General features: G+C 50.1%; 1 protein-coding gene across 12 annotated transcripts in view; it reads right to left on the reverse strand.

The window, feature by feature from the left end:
* LOC140424835 (cAMP-responsive element modulator) overlaps nucleotides 1-14,342 on the reverse strand; it is a 197,273-nt gene that overhangs the window by 76,576 nt on the left and 106,355 nt on the right. For all 12 annotated transcript variants that reach the window (XR_011947702.1, XM_072508320.1, XM_072508315.1 and 9 more), the window contains one exon: nucleotides 3,018-3,160. Coding sequence is in view for 11 of the 12 variants with exons in the window: in XM_072508320.1 (XP_072364421.1) it covers nucleotides 3,018-3,160 (143 nt within the window). In the remaining variant the exon portion in view is untranslated. The remainder of the gene's footprint in view (nucleotides 1-3,017; nucleotides 3,161-14,342) is intronic.

Consider the following 14,342-nt stretch of genomic DNA (forward strand, 5'->3'; position numbering starts at 1 on the left):
GCGGGCCAGGGGAGGTGTGGGACATGGGCCGCAGGCTGGCCTAGGAGAGGTTATGGGAGGGTGGTGGGCGGCCCCCCGACCAGGCTGGTCACGTGGAAAGTTCGGGGACTGAATGGGCCAATCAAAAGGGCCCATGTGTTTGCGCACTTGAGGCAACTGAAGGCGGAGGTGGCCATGTTGCAGGAGACACATCTGAAGGTGGGGGACCAGGTTAGGTTAAAGAAGGGATGGGTTGGACAGGTGTTCCATTCGGGATTAAACGTTAAAAAAAGGGGGGTGGCAGTCTTGATTAATCAACGGGTGGCTTTCAAGGTGGGGAATACAGAAGCAGATCCGGGGGGGGATAGGTATGTTATGGTTAGTGGGAAGCCGGAGGGAATGGCCATGGTGTTGGTAAATATATGTGCCCCGAACTGGGTTGAGTTTGTTAGACGGATACTGGGGAAGATCTCAGGCCTAGATTCACATCGACTAATTATGGGGTGAGATTTCAATACTGTCCTGGGTGCAAGGTTGGATCGGTCGAGTTCTCGGTCTGGGAAGGTATCAGCTATAGCAAAGGAGCTTTGGGGGTTCGTGGAACGCATGGGGGGTCAATCTGTGGAGATTTGGGAGGCCGAGGAGTAAGGAGTTTTCATTCTACTCCCATGTGCATAAGGTGTATTCCCGGATCGACTTCTTTGTGATGGACAAAACGCTGCTGGCTGTGGTGATAGATGCTGAATATTCAGCAATAGTGGTGTCAGACCATGCCCCCCGCATTGGGTGGACTTGCAAGTCAGCAAAGGAAAGTACCAGTGCCTGCGATGGAGGTTGGATGTGGGGGTGGTAGCAGAGGAGATATGTGAGCAGGTGAGGGAGGCCATTTGGTATTATATAGGGATCAATGATGACACGGGTGAGGTTTCGGTGGGGGTGGTTTGGGAGGCACTAAAGGCGGTTATTAGGCGGGAATTCATCTCAATTCGGGCCCATAAGAAAGCTAGCGGGCGGAGTTGGACAGGCTGGTAGGCAAAATTTTACAGATGGACAGGAGATACGCGGTGTCTCCGGATGACGCGCTTTTGAAGGAGCGTCAGAGACTGCAGCTGGAATTTGGGCTCCTGTCCACAGGTAAGGTGGAGGGACAGCTGAGGAGGGTAAAGGGGGTGGTGTATTAATATGGCGCACCAGCTGAGGAAACAGGAGGCGGCGAGAGAGATTGGGAAAGTGTGAGATACAGGGTGGGGAAGGTGGTTTTGGATTCGGCGGGTATAAATGATGTGTTTCGGACGTTTTATAGTAAGTTGTATAAATCGGAACCCCCAGCCGACGAGGAGGGTATGAAGTGATTTCTGGGAGGTCTGGAGTTCCCGAGGATAGATGAGGAGTTGGTGGAGGGTTTGGGAACCCCAATTGGGCTTGGGGAGGTTATAGACAGATTGGGGACGATGCAATCGGATAAATCCCTGGGACCAGACGGATACCCAGTGGAGTTTTATAAAAAATTTCCGTGATCATGGGGCCGCTCTTGGTAAAGGCTTTTAACGAGTCAAAGGAGCTAGGAGTGCTGCCCACAACATTATCGCAGGCACCGATTTCCCTTATTTTGAAACGGGATAAGGATCAGGAGAGCTGTGGCTCAAATCGGCCAATCTCCTTGCTAAATGTGGATGCGAAATTGCTGGCAAAGATCTTGGCCACACACATAGAGGATTGTGTCCCGGGGAATAATAGGGGAGGACCAGACGGGATTTGTTAAGGACGACACCTGATGTCCAATATTAGGCGACTCCTAAATGTTATAAAATGCCTGCAGAGGGGCACGAGGTTGAGGTGGTGGTGGATATGGATTCAGAAACGGCCTTTGATCGGGTGGAGTGGAGGTACTTGTGGGATGCTCGGAAAAGGTTTGGGTTTGGGCGGGGATTTGTGGAGTGGGTTCGGTTGCTATATCAGGCACTGGTGGCGAATGGAAGGACAAACCGGGTTCGATCAGAGTCTTTTAGTCTGTGTCAGGGGACAAGACAGGGGGGTCTACTCTCCCCCCTACTATTTGCCCTGGCCATAGAGCCTTTGGCAAGAGTGAGATTTTTGCGAACCAGGCAAGGGGGCAGGAGAGGAGACTGAGGGAGATGCCGTTTAAAGTGGTGGGAGGGAGTTTTAGGTACCTGGGGATTCAAGTGGCAAGGGACTGGGGTCAGCTACGTAAACTAAATTTGGGCAGGGTGACTGGACAAACGAAAGGGGACTTCCGTAGGTGGGACGTGCTCCCTTTGTCACTGGCAGGGAGGGTACAGACTGTGTAAATGACAGTGCTCCTCAGATTGCTGTTCGTGTTTCAGTGTCTTCCAATCTTCATCCCCAAGGCATTTTTTAGGAAGATGAATGCGGCGATCTCAGGTTTTATATGAGCCGGGAGAGCCCGAGGGTGAAGAAGGTCCTTCTTGAACGGGGGCGCAGGGAGGGGGGCTTGGCCCTTCTGAACTTTATTAATTACTACTGGGCGGCTAATATATCAATGGTTAGGAAATGGTTAGTGGAGGAGGGTTGGTGTGGGAGCGAGTGGAGGCAGCACCTTGCAAGTGCACAAGTCTGAAGGCTTTGTTAACGGCACCTATGCCATTCTCGCCGGCGCGGTACTCCACAAGCCCAGTGGTAGTGGCAGACCTGAGAGTGTGGGGGCAATGGAGGCAGCACATGCGACTGGAGGGGGTGTCGGCGTGGTCACGGATCTGTGACAATCACCGGTTTGGGGATCTCTTCATTGAGGAAAGTTTCACGGGCTTGGAGGAGCTAGAGGAGGAGTTTGTGTTGCAGGTACGGGAATTTGTTCGGAGGCAGATCCCCAGCTTCCCTCGCGTCCCACTAAGTGGACTACAGGATAAGATGTTGTTTAAAACAGGAGTTGGGATGGGGATATTTGTGCCCGTGATCAAGGGAGCCACCAAACCGCAGGCAAGAAATTATATTAAGTAACTATTAAGTCACTGATGCAAACATCGATACATCAATCAAGTTAAAATGACAGTACATACTGTATTGCCCAGTACTCGTCTGGTAGATGGATGTTGGTACTGCCATTGTAGTGATAGCAGCTGTTGCTCCCTCTTCCTCGGATTTTTCTTCATCAATCTTTGGAACACCAGGTGCATCAGAAGATAATTCATTTAGGATTTTTCTGAAATAACATTATCTCAGTTTAGCTAATTGCAATATAAAGAAGAGACAGTTGCAAATGCGATTTTACTACTTTTTATAATCTTAAAGCTTGGTTCTTTAACAACATCTTCTAAATGCAATTCCACAGAATGAGAAGCTGCAATTATTAACAAATGCACAATGCCACCAAGTGAATATGGTAAACTCAAGGATTCGCAATACTTCATTGGAGGGAACAACGAGGAGTCACACTGAAAAATTAATCATAAAATGTCTTCTTATCCTCTAATTGTTCAGAGGTGAAGAGAATTTTATTCACAAAATAGAAGTCCTTTCAGCAAACAAGTGCAAGTATAACTTTCCAGAAACACAACTGTTTTCGCAACTAAGTTTTTGACCAGCAACTATGAAATATTTACATAATTAAGTTAACAAGTGCATCGAGCTCGAACCAAATCAGTTAGACTCCGGCATCTATGTAGCTGGAAATCTCAGAAGAGGGCGGTATGAGATTGTCGTCGAGCACATTTAGTGATAAAATTTCAGCCTCACTGTTGGAATGCAAGTTCTGGCTTCCACCATAATTAAGAATGAGAATGTTCATGGAGTTTCATGATCTCTTCGTTGCCCAATTGTCGCCAGCATCTTAAGTGGCTGTGACATGATTGCAGAGTTCTATTGGGCAAGACTGCTAAAAAAAAATACATGGCCATGACAACCAGCCCAATTTAATTCTAACAAATAAAATACATAAAATCATGAATCTGATTTCTACAATTGGGGCATACAGCATTTGTTTTTTTATAGATACTGTTTTAAACAACTTTACACGAACGGAGAAACTATTTTGAACAGATTTTGAATACAAATTACAGATCTAACGCAAAATTCTCACAGACATTATCTGAAACATTGCTTTATCAATGAAATTCCCTCTATTATTACATCATGATCATCACCATTTGTGATGCCTTGAATAATCAAGCAGTCCATGCCCGCATGGAGAAAGACCAGGACAATATCCAGGCTTGGACTGATAACAACAATAACTTCCATTTATATAGGGTCTTTAACATAGTAGAGTATCCCAAAGTCACTTCATAGGACAAACAGAATTTGACACTGGGCCACTTTCGGAAATACTTGAGCAGGTGAAGAAGAGGTTGGACATACAAGGAAGTTTTAAGGAGCTAATTAAAGGTGAACAGGGGGCAGCACAATGGCGCAGTGGTTAACACTGCTGCCTCACGGCGCTGAGGACTCTGATTCGAATCCCGGCCCTGGGTCACTGTCCGTGTGGAGTTTGCACATTCTCCCATGTCTGCATGGGTTTCACCCCCACAACCCAAAGATGTGTAGGTTAGGTGGACTGGCCACAGTAAATTGCCTCTTAATTGGAAAACAAAATAATTGGGTACTCTAAATTTATTTTTAAAAAGGTGAACAAAGTAGGAATGTTAATGGAGGGAATTCCACATACGGTTGTTGAAGGCACGGCTGACAATGGTGGAGTTTTGAAAGTCAAAAGGGACACAAGAAAGGCCAGAATTGGAGGAACGCAAAGGTGCTGGAAGATCTTGCAAGATAGGGAAGGGCGTGGAAGATTTATTAACAAGAATTTTAAAAAATTAATTTATGTGGTGCTTAACAAAAACCATGAGGCTAGAAAGCACAGGGATGATGGGTTAAAGGAACTGTGTGAGTTAGGATAAGGTAAACAGAAATCTAGATGAGCTTAAGGTTACAGAGGGTGAAAGGTGAGAGGCAGGATGGCAAAACTTTAGTTTAGTTTTCACTTGTTCAGCAGCTTATCCACAAATCTAAACTAGTCCATCACCAGTGTACCATAGCTGCAGTATGTAGAATACAGGAGACAAAGCACAACTTGTAAATACTTCTTCGATAGCATTCCCTATTATCTAGATAGACATATATCAGGTGCAATAGGGATAACAATTTCAAACAAAGTACTGTAAACCAAGGGCTGCACTTATACCCTTAATGCTAAAATACAACTATAAGGTAATCTTCTTAAATTTGATCTATCCGGGCAATTCTTGCAGATTGATTATAATTTCAAATACATGCAACCTTTCAGTATTACTCGAATACTTGCAAGTGAAGTCCAGCAGGCATCATTTTACAATGACCAGTCATAATTTCTAGATTTGCACATTCATTATCTCCCTATTCTAGAATCCATTCAGAAAACATCACATCAACTGTAGCTTTACACCTCATGTAATGCAGACAAATTTCCTCTGGTCTAGTCTACTCCTGAAGCATTGCAGACTGACTGTTAAGAATCTCGAATGGGATTCAAATCATCAATTATTCAGCATCACCATTGTGCACTGAAAGTTATTGTGAGGTCATCTGAGATATTCTTAAATCACAGGTACCACCCACCACATTACTCCCTTTTAGCGTAATTAATGGCCCAATGTTCTCATCCTTGCTGACACATATTTTTCAATGAGCATGAAGGATAGATTTAAAGATAAAATTAAATATGATCTATTGTGTTCTTCCACATTGTTCATTTATTAAGCTAGAGTTAATAATGGGCTACGGTGGGGGTTTTTTCATGGGATATGAGAAATGCTAGCAAGGCATTTATTGCCCTTCCCGAATTGCCCTCGAAAACGTAGGGCATGATTTAATGGTAAAATTCGAAGTGGCATTTTGTGTACAATTGGCGGGCGTTTCTCAGCAGCCACGTATTTAACAGCACTTAATGTCGGAAATGAGCCCCGACGATCTTATGACCATTACTAGCTATTTCACTGCCTGATTCGCCAGACTGGCATCACAGCATCTTACCGCTAACAAGAGGGAGCTGCTTTTAAACGCTCCTTCACCACTCACTCCCGGTCAACACACAAGCATGGAAGTACGCAGTCCTGCTCCTCACTTTGAGGATGCAAACTTGGCCTGGCCTCTCAACACTGTCGAAGTGAGACGGGACATCCTTGGCTGGATTCTCCATTTCTGCGGCTAACTGCCGGCTCGAACGGAGAATCTGCAGGAGGCTCACATGAAAAGAATTGGCACTGACCCCTCACCCATTCCGGTACCGGTGAGGGGCTAGCACCAGCGCCAACTGAAACCCCCGCCACCCGCGCCAAAAACTGCTGGAAATGGCCAGGTCCCTGGCCGCACATGTGCACGGCTGATGACCTGCACCAGTTGCGCTGTTCAACATGGCGCCGGCCGTGCATGGACCCAACCGGCCATCCGCGAGCCAACAGCCCATCCCCTGGATACCCCCCACCAGTCCCCCCAGCCCTCTCAGAAGCCACCCGGGCAAGCAGCACGGATCCCGGCCGAGTGTGGCGGCTGCTAGACACCGACCGCAGTTCACAATTTGTGAGACCACACGTGGGTGGGCCGACCGATGAGGCGCCAATGGCATTGCAACTGTGCATGCCACAATGACAGCGGTTTGGAGGGGGCGAAGTATCGCAAACTGGCGCCGGCCCCGATTCTGGCGCCGAAATCGATTCTCCGTCCGTTCGCCGATTACCATTTTGGTGTCGGGCAGCAGAGAATCCTGCGCCCTATTCGGAGGACCAGCAGCAGGGTCACCAATACAACCTGGGAGCCAGTGGCTGAGGCTGCCAGTGCGGGCTGCATGACAAAGAGGACCACCGTACATTGTCGGAAGATGACCAACGACCTCCACCGAGCTGCAAGGGTAAATTACCACAACTCTCCTAACATCGGCTCTGCCTGCCACCGCTCAAACTTCTATCCACCCCCCATACCTACAAATCATTGGTTGACACCTCGCACCCTCCCCACATCCGACCCACATGCTTGCTCCTCAGAACTCCGCAACGCACCAACAGAACCCCTTCATGTCTAGGTGAGGCTCACAATGCCCACTCTGAATGAACACAGGACATCCTGAAGGGGGAGGGTGAACAGCCAGAGGTCGTAGTACACATAGGTGCTAATGACATAGGCAGGAAGAGTGATCAGGTCCTGCAGAAGGAGTTCAGGGAGTTAGGCAGCAAGCTAAAAAGCAGGACCTCTAGGGTTGTAATCTCAGGATTATTCTCTGTGCCACATGCCAGTGAGGCTAGAAATAAGAGGATAGTGCAGCTAAAAACATGGCTAAACTGGTGGTGTAGGAGGGAGGGTTTCAGATTTTTGGACCGTTTACATCAAATCCAGTGGCGGTGGCCCCTCAGTTCATGTCAATGTTAGCCTCAATCTGCAGAAATCATCTCTTTGTTCCAGCTGTTTTGGACTCGTCGTTCGGGTCATGGGGAGGGAGGCTTGGGGACATGTTTATAGAGGAGAGATTCGCAAATTTTGAAGATTGGTTGGGCAAATTCCAACTTCTGAAGGCTAATCTGTTTCGATTGTTTTCAAGCGTGTGACTTTTTGCACAAGGAGATTCCTTCCTTCCCCTTGGCACCCTCGCCCTCTCTGTTGGATAGGGTCCTTTCGCTTACTGAGCTGTGGGAGGGGAAGATCGCGGATATTTAATAATAATAATTTTTTTTGTCACAAGTAGGCTTACATTAACACTGCAATGAAGTTACTGTGAAAAACCCCTAGTCACTGTCATATTCAAGTGAACATCACAACACGTACATAATGATAGACAGAGCAACGGACCAATTAGCACACAGAACACGACAGCCAATCACAGACAAGAGCAGACACAGTACAAAACAAGAAACACGACACTTCCTGGGCAGTCCATCAGGAGACGGCACAGGGCCAGGACCTCAAAGCAAGACACTCACACTGTCACCATGTGCAGAGTACAAAGTTTGTTGTATAAATAGTTTAACAGAATAAAACTGCGTTGTACCAATCGCAACCGTGTTGGTTCGTCTGTACCTCAGAGCACCTAACACTTCATGGTACCAGAAGTGAATCAAAACCTACCAGCAAATCTGCCATCCTGTGCCATGGACACCGTCAACAAACCACAGCCGTTGCAAGTCGCTGGGAACCTGAGCATAAATTGGACGCTCTTCAAGCAGCGCTTCGAACTCTTCATGCAAGCCATTGAAAAACAGGACGCCTCGGACAAAACAAAGATTGCCATCCTCCTCACCACCGCAGCTCAGCACGCCATCCATGTATACAACTCCCTGGTGTTCGCGGAAGGCGAGGACAAATCTAAGTATGACACGGTTCTCCTCAAGATCGACCAACACTTCAACATTGAGGTCAACGAGAGCTTTGAGAGGTATGTCTTCCAGCAGCGCCTGCAAGGTAAGGATGAGCTCTTTCAGTCCTTCCTGACGCACCTCCGCATACTCGCGCAGTCCTGCGGTTACGACACCACCTCAGAGTCCATGATCCGGGACCAGATCGTTTTTGGGGTTGCCTCCGGCAGCCTACGCCAGCAGCTTCTAAAAATAAAAGGCCTGATCTTAGCGTCTGCAGTTGAAGCCTGTGTCCTGCATGAGAACGCGACGAGCCGCTATGCCCAATTTCAGGCGACCGAATCAGCGCGGAAGGGGTCCTACATGACCGAATCGGCCAGCCAGGCGACCCACGAGGCCGAACGAGTCCAGGCGATCGGGTTTCTCCCAGCCCGCAGCCCGGACGAGGGCGGCCGTTTCGCGCACTTTTCGAGGCCTCCCGCGCTTGTGCGCGCAAAAACCTACGGCAACACTGAGGGACGTGCTGCCGCGCCCGACGCAAGACCGAACTGCGCATGCGCAGTGGCGTAACGAACGCCATGACATCACGACGTGCGGCAACAGTGGAGCTGCACATTTAAAAGGGCAATGTCCTGCAAAAACCCGACAACTGGTTGGGGCTGGTTTAGCACAGGGCTAAATCGCTGGCTTTGAAAGCAGACCAAGGCAGGCCACAGCACGGTTCAATTCCCGTACCAGCCTCCCCGAACAGGCACCAGGATGTGGCGACTAGGGGCTTTTCACAGTAACTTCATTTGAAGCCTACTTGTGACAATAAGCGATTTTCATTTTCACAATGCCTACGCTGTGGCAAGGTGGGCCACTACGCTGCTTACTGTCGAGCGGCTCAACCTGTTGCTCTTACACATCTCTGACAACCTCGCAGGAACGTGCTGTAGCCACGTAAAATGGCTGCTTCCCGATTAATTTGGCCAAAACCCGATTTAAAATGGCTAACCGGAAAGGCTGCTGGGAAAAGCAGGTAACAAGACACAAACGGACAGCTGCAGACAGAATAGCATATTCGGCTCTGGGGAAGTTGGCCCAGATCGATACTCAAGGCTATTAACAGCCCATCAACCCAGACATTTGCAGTACATTCAGGACTCTTAACAGCCCATCCACCCAGACATCTGCAGTTTAATCGGCTATCCCCGGGAACAATTGCAACATATTAGCAACTGAACGGTGGCCAGACCTGTCGGCGCCTGCAGTGGCCGAAACAAAGGCAGGTGAACGACCACCCCTGATCGGGAAATCACCTCGCAATTGGACGTATCGAACCCAGTGATTGGGAACAAGTCCAATCACTTGGGACTCAGGGTCAAGGGCCGCCCCGGGAGGCGGGAAGCCCCTGGGCCCTATAAAGTGAGGGGCCAAGTTCAGATCTCTCTCTTTCTCCCTTCTTCGCCTGCTCGAGACCTTCGCAAGAACAGCAACCGGCAACTGTAAGTTTGAATCCAGCGATCGCTATCCGGTAAAGACTCCTAGCCATCGACCTGTAGCAGCCTTTTGAATCCCGCGGGCCAGATCGATTGGATAAGCCATTCGTTTCCCTGACCTGGTGGGCTCTTCCTAAAGTTAAGTATTGGCCAGTAGTGATAGGTTTATTATATAGATAGTAGTATTATTGTGTAAACATTACTTGTTGTATATAATAAATGACCGTTGATTGCAATCTTACTAAGCGGTGTCCTGACTTATTAATCAAAACTTGAACTTGAACCACGTGGCGGTATCAGAAAGATACCTGGCGACTCGTGAGCAAAGGTGACGTAATCAGAGCTAATAAACTAAGGCTAAAAAGAGCAACAGTGCGGACCATTCAGCCTCCACATCACGACATCCAAACCGATGACACAGATGACCAAGACGCCTTCCGAGTTGCGGTCATTGATGGGAACCAGGTCAACACCATCAATCCGGGCGATGAATGGTGTGCCACCCTGACGGTCAACCGATCGCCGATCACTTTTCGCCTGGACACTGGCGCCTCCGCCAACCTCATAGCATGGTCAGCCTTCTACGCCATGAAGGTCAGACCACCAATCCGGCCGTCCCGGTGCAAGATGGTTGACTACAACGGGAACGTTATCCCGGCCATGGGATCCTGCCAGCTCCAGGTGACACACAACACACACACGGCCACACTCTCGTTCGAGATAGTCGGCTCATCGAAGGACTCCCTGCTGGGCGCACAGGCATGCAAGGCTCTCCACCTCGTGCAACGAGTCCACTCTCTCTCTCCAGACGGCACATCTGACTTCCCGGATGCAGAGTTCAACGCACTGCTCCAATCGCTCCTCGCCCACAACCAGGAGGCATTCAAGACATGGGAACACTGCCATACACCTACCGAATTTGCCTCAAACCGGACGCCATCCCGGTCGTTCACGCATCTCGCAGGGTTCCTGCGCCACTTAAAGACCCCCTCAAGCAGCAGCTGCAGGATCTCCAGGACCAAGGCTCCTATCCAGGGTCACGGAGCCCACGCCGTAGGTCAGCTCCATGGTGTGTGTCAAGAAGCCCTCCGGTGAGCTCCGTATCTGTATTGACCCCAAAGACCTCAATAATAATATCATGAGGGAATATTATCCCATGCCCAAACGGGAGATCACCAGTGAAATGGCCCAGGCGAAGATATTCACGAAACTGGATGCTTCCAAGGGGTTTTGGCAGATCCAACTCGATCCCTCCGGCCAAAAGCTATGCACCTTCAACACCCCTTTCAGCAGGTTCTGCTACAACCGGATGCCATTTGGCATCATCTCGGCATCCGAGGTCTTTCATAGAATCATGGAGCAGATGATGGAAGGCATCGAAGGGGTGCGCGTATATGTGGACGACGTAATCATCTGGTCCACCACACCGCAGGAGCACATATATCGTCTCCAACGCGTTTTTGCCCGCATACGGGAAAACGGCCTGCGCCTCAACCGAGCCAAGTGTTCCTTTGGCCAGACAGAGTTGAAGTTCCTGGGGGACCATATCTCCCGGTCAGGGGTCCGTCCGGATGCAGATAAGGTGAGCGCCATGACAGCCATGCCGCAGCCGGCCGACAAGAAAGCGGTGCTGCGCTTCCTTGGCATGGTCAACTTCCTGGGGAAGTTCATTCCCAATCTTGCTTCCCACACGAAGGCTCTGCGCCACCTCGTCAGAAACTCCACAGAGTTCCAGTGGCAACACACACACCAGCTGGAGTGGGAGGAGCTCAAACGCAAACTCACCACTGCACCGGTGTTGGCGTTTTTTGACACGTCTCGTGCCACCAAAATCTCAACTGATGCCAGCCAATCCGGCATTGGAGCAGTGCTCCTGCAGCAGGATGACACAGCATCATGGGCCCCAGTTGCCTATGCATCGCGGGCCATGACCCCCACAGAGCAGCGCTACGCGCAGATCGAAAAAGAGTGTCTGTGCTTGCTAACCAGTTTAGACAAGTTCCATGATTACGTATATGGTCTTCCCCGGTTCACTGTCGAAACTGACCACCGCCCCCTGGTCAGCATAATAAACAAAGACCTGAACGAGATGACCCCTCGCCTCCAGCGCATCCTACTTAAACTCAGGAGGTACGACTTCCAGCTGGTCTACACTCCAGGGAAGGACCTCATCGTTGCGGATGCCCTATCCAGAGCAGTGAGTACGCCGCCAGATGCAGAGGGGTTCGTATGTCAGGTCGAGGCACAGGTGGCTTTCACATCGGCAAATCTGCCGGCTGACGACTCCAGTCTGGCCCGTATTCGCCGAGAGACTGCAGCCGACCCCCTTCTGCAGCGAGTGATGCGCCACATGACGGGAGGGTGGCTCAAAGGGCAGTGCCCGCAGTTCTACAATGTCCGAGACGACCTGGCCGTCATTGATGGTGTCCTTCTGAAGCTGGACCAGATTGTGATTCCGCACAGCATGCGGCAGCTGGTTCTCGACCAACTACACGAAGGCCACTTGGGGGTCGAGAAGTGCAGACGGAGGGCCCGAGGGGCGGTATACTGGCCAGGCATCAATGACAATATTGCCAACATGGTGATCAACTGTACAACCTGCCAAAGGTTTCAGCCGACGCAACCTCCTGAAACGCTTCTGCCCCATGAGCTGGTGACGTCCCCCTGGGCGAAGGTGGGTGTAGACCTGTTTCACGCGCTCGGCAGGGACGATGTCATCATAGTTGACTACTTCTCAAACTACCCTGAAGTCATACGCCTGCACGATTTGACGTCGTCTGCTGTCATTAGGGCCTGCAAAGACACCTTTGCTCGCCACTGCATTCCGATGACTGTCATGTCGGACAATGGGCCCTGTTTCACCAGCCAGGAATGGTCATAGTTTGCTGCCTCGTATGGCTTCACACACGTGACGTCCAGCCCTCTGCACCCCCAGTCAAACGGAAAGGCGGAGAAGGGCGTCGCCATTGCCAAACGGCTCCTCTGCAAGGATGCTGCTGCCGGGTCGGACTTCTGCCTCGCCCTGCTGGCCTATCGCTCGGCCCCAGTAGCCACTGGTCTCTCACCAGCACAGCTGCTGATGGGTCGCGCCCTCAGAACCACTGTGCCTTCCATCCTGGCACCAACAATAGACCATGCTTCGGTACTGCATAGGATACAACTGCAGCGCGGTCGCCAGAAGAGATCGTATGACACACGGGCAACTGATCTTCCCGCCCTGGCCCCTGGAGACGACGTCTGCATCCACCTGGCCGAAGGTGGCTAGCCAGCACCTGCCGAAGTTCTCCGACGCGTGGCTCCCCGCTCGTTCCTGGTACGTATGCCTGAAGGATCCATGCGTAGGCGCAATCACCGGGCTCTTCGCTTACTTCCACGTTCGCAACGGGGCCTCACACTGACGCCGTGTCCTCCACTGGTTCCTGATAGCGACTTTGTGGAGCTGCCTGCTACCATGCCCCTTCCGTCGCCGCCCATGGCCAGGCCCGCACCTCAGCCAGTGGTTCCCGACCCACCCTTGAGGTGGTCAACCCGAATTCGTCGCCCACCTACTAGACTGGACTTATGAGACTGTTTACACGTTGAACTTTTGCAACCACTGTTTTAACATGTCTATGTTTTTCTCGTTACAGGCATTCGTTTGATCGTTCCAAATTTCCACGTTGTTTTTTCTTTTTGTTATGGTACAACCTCGTTAGCATGTCACACCTGACATCGCCCCTTGTACATAGTTAAGCCCCATGTACATGCTGTAAATATTACGCACACACACACATTTAGCTGCACTCAGGACACATTTCTATTTATAACCATGTAGGCACATAATCTTGTAAAAAAAGGGGGATGTCATGATATTCAAGTGAACATCACAACACATACATAATGATAGACACAGCAACGGACAAATTAGCACACATAACACGACAGCCAATCACAGACAAGAGCAGACACAGTACAAAACAAGAAACACGACACTTCCTGGACAGTCCATGAGGAGACGGCACAGGGCCAGGAACTCAAAGCAAGACACTCACACGGTCACCATGTGCTGAGTACAAAGTTTGTTGTATAAATAGTTTAACAGAATAAAACTGCGTTGTACCAATCACAACAGTGTTGGTTCGTCTGTACCTCAGAGCACCCAACACTTCAGTCGCCACATCCGGCGCCTGCTCGGGTACACAGAGGGAGAATTCAGAATGTCCAAATTACCTAACAGCACGTCTTTCGGGATTTGTGGGAGGAGATCGGAGCACCCGCAGGAAACCCACGCAGACACAGGGAGAACGTGCAGACTCCGCACAGACAGTGACCCAAGCCGGGAATCGAACCTGGGACCCTGGTGCTGTGAAGCAACCACGCTAACCATTGTGCTACCGTGCCAGTGGAGCAAGCTCTGTTGGATGAAAAAAAGGAAGCGAGAGAGGGAGTTGAGTCCAGTTTTTGATGGGGGAAGTGCGAGGTGAAGCTCTTCACAGGGTCAACTCCACCTCCTTATGTGCTAGTCTCAGCTTGATTCAGTTCAAGGTGGTGCATAGGGCACATCTGACCAAGGCACAGATGAGTGGGTTTTTTGTGAGTGGAGGATCAA

This window comes from Scyliorhinus torazame, chromosome 6 (assembly GCF_047496885.1).
Source record: "Scyliorhinus torazame isolate Kashiwa2021f chromosome 6, sScyTor2.1, whole genome shotgun sequence".
Classification (NCBI taxonomy): Eukaryota; Metazoa; Chordata; class Chondrichthyes; order Carcharhiniformes; family Scyliorhinidae; genus Scyliorhinus; species Scyliorhinus torazame.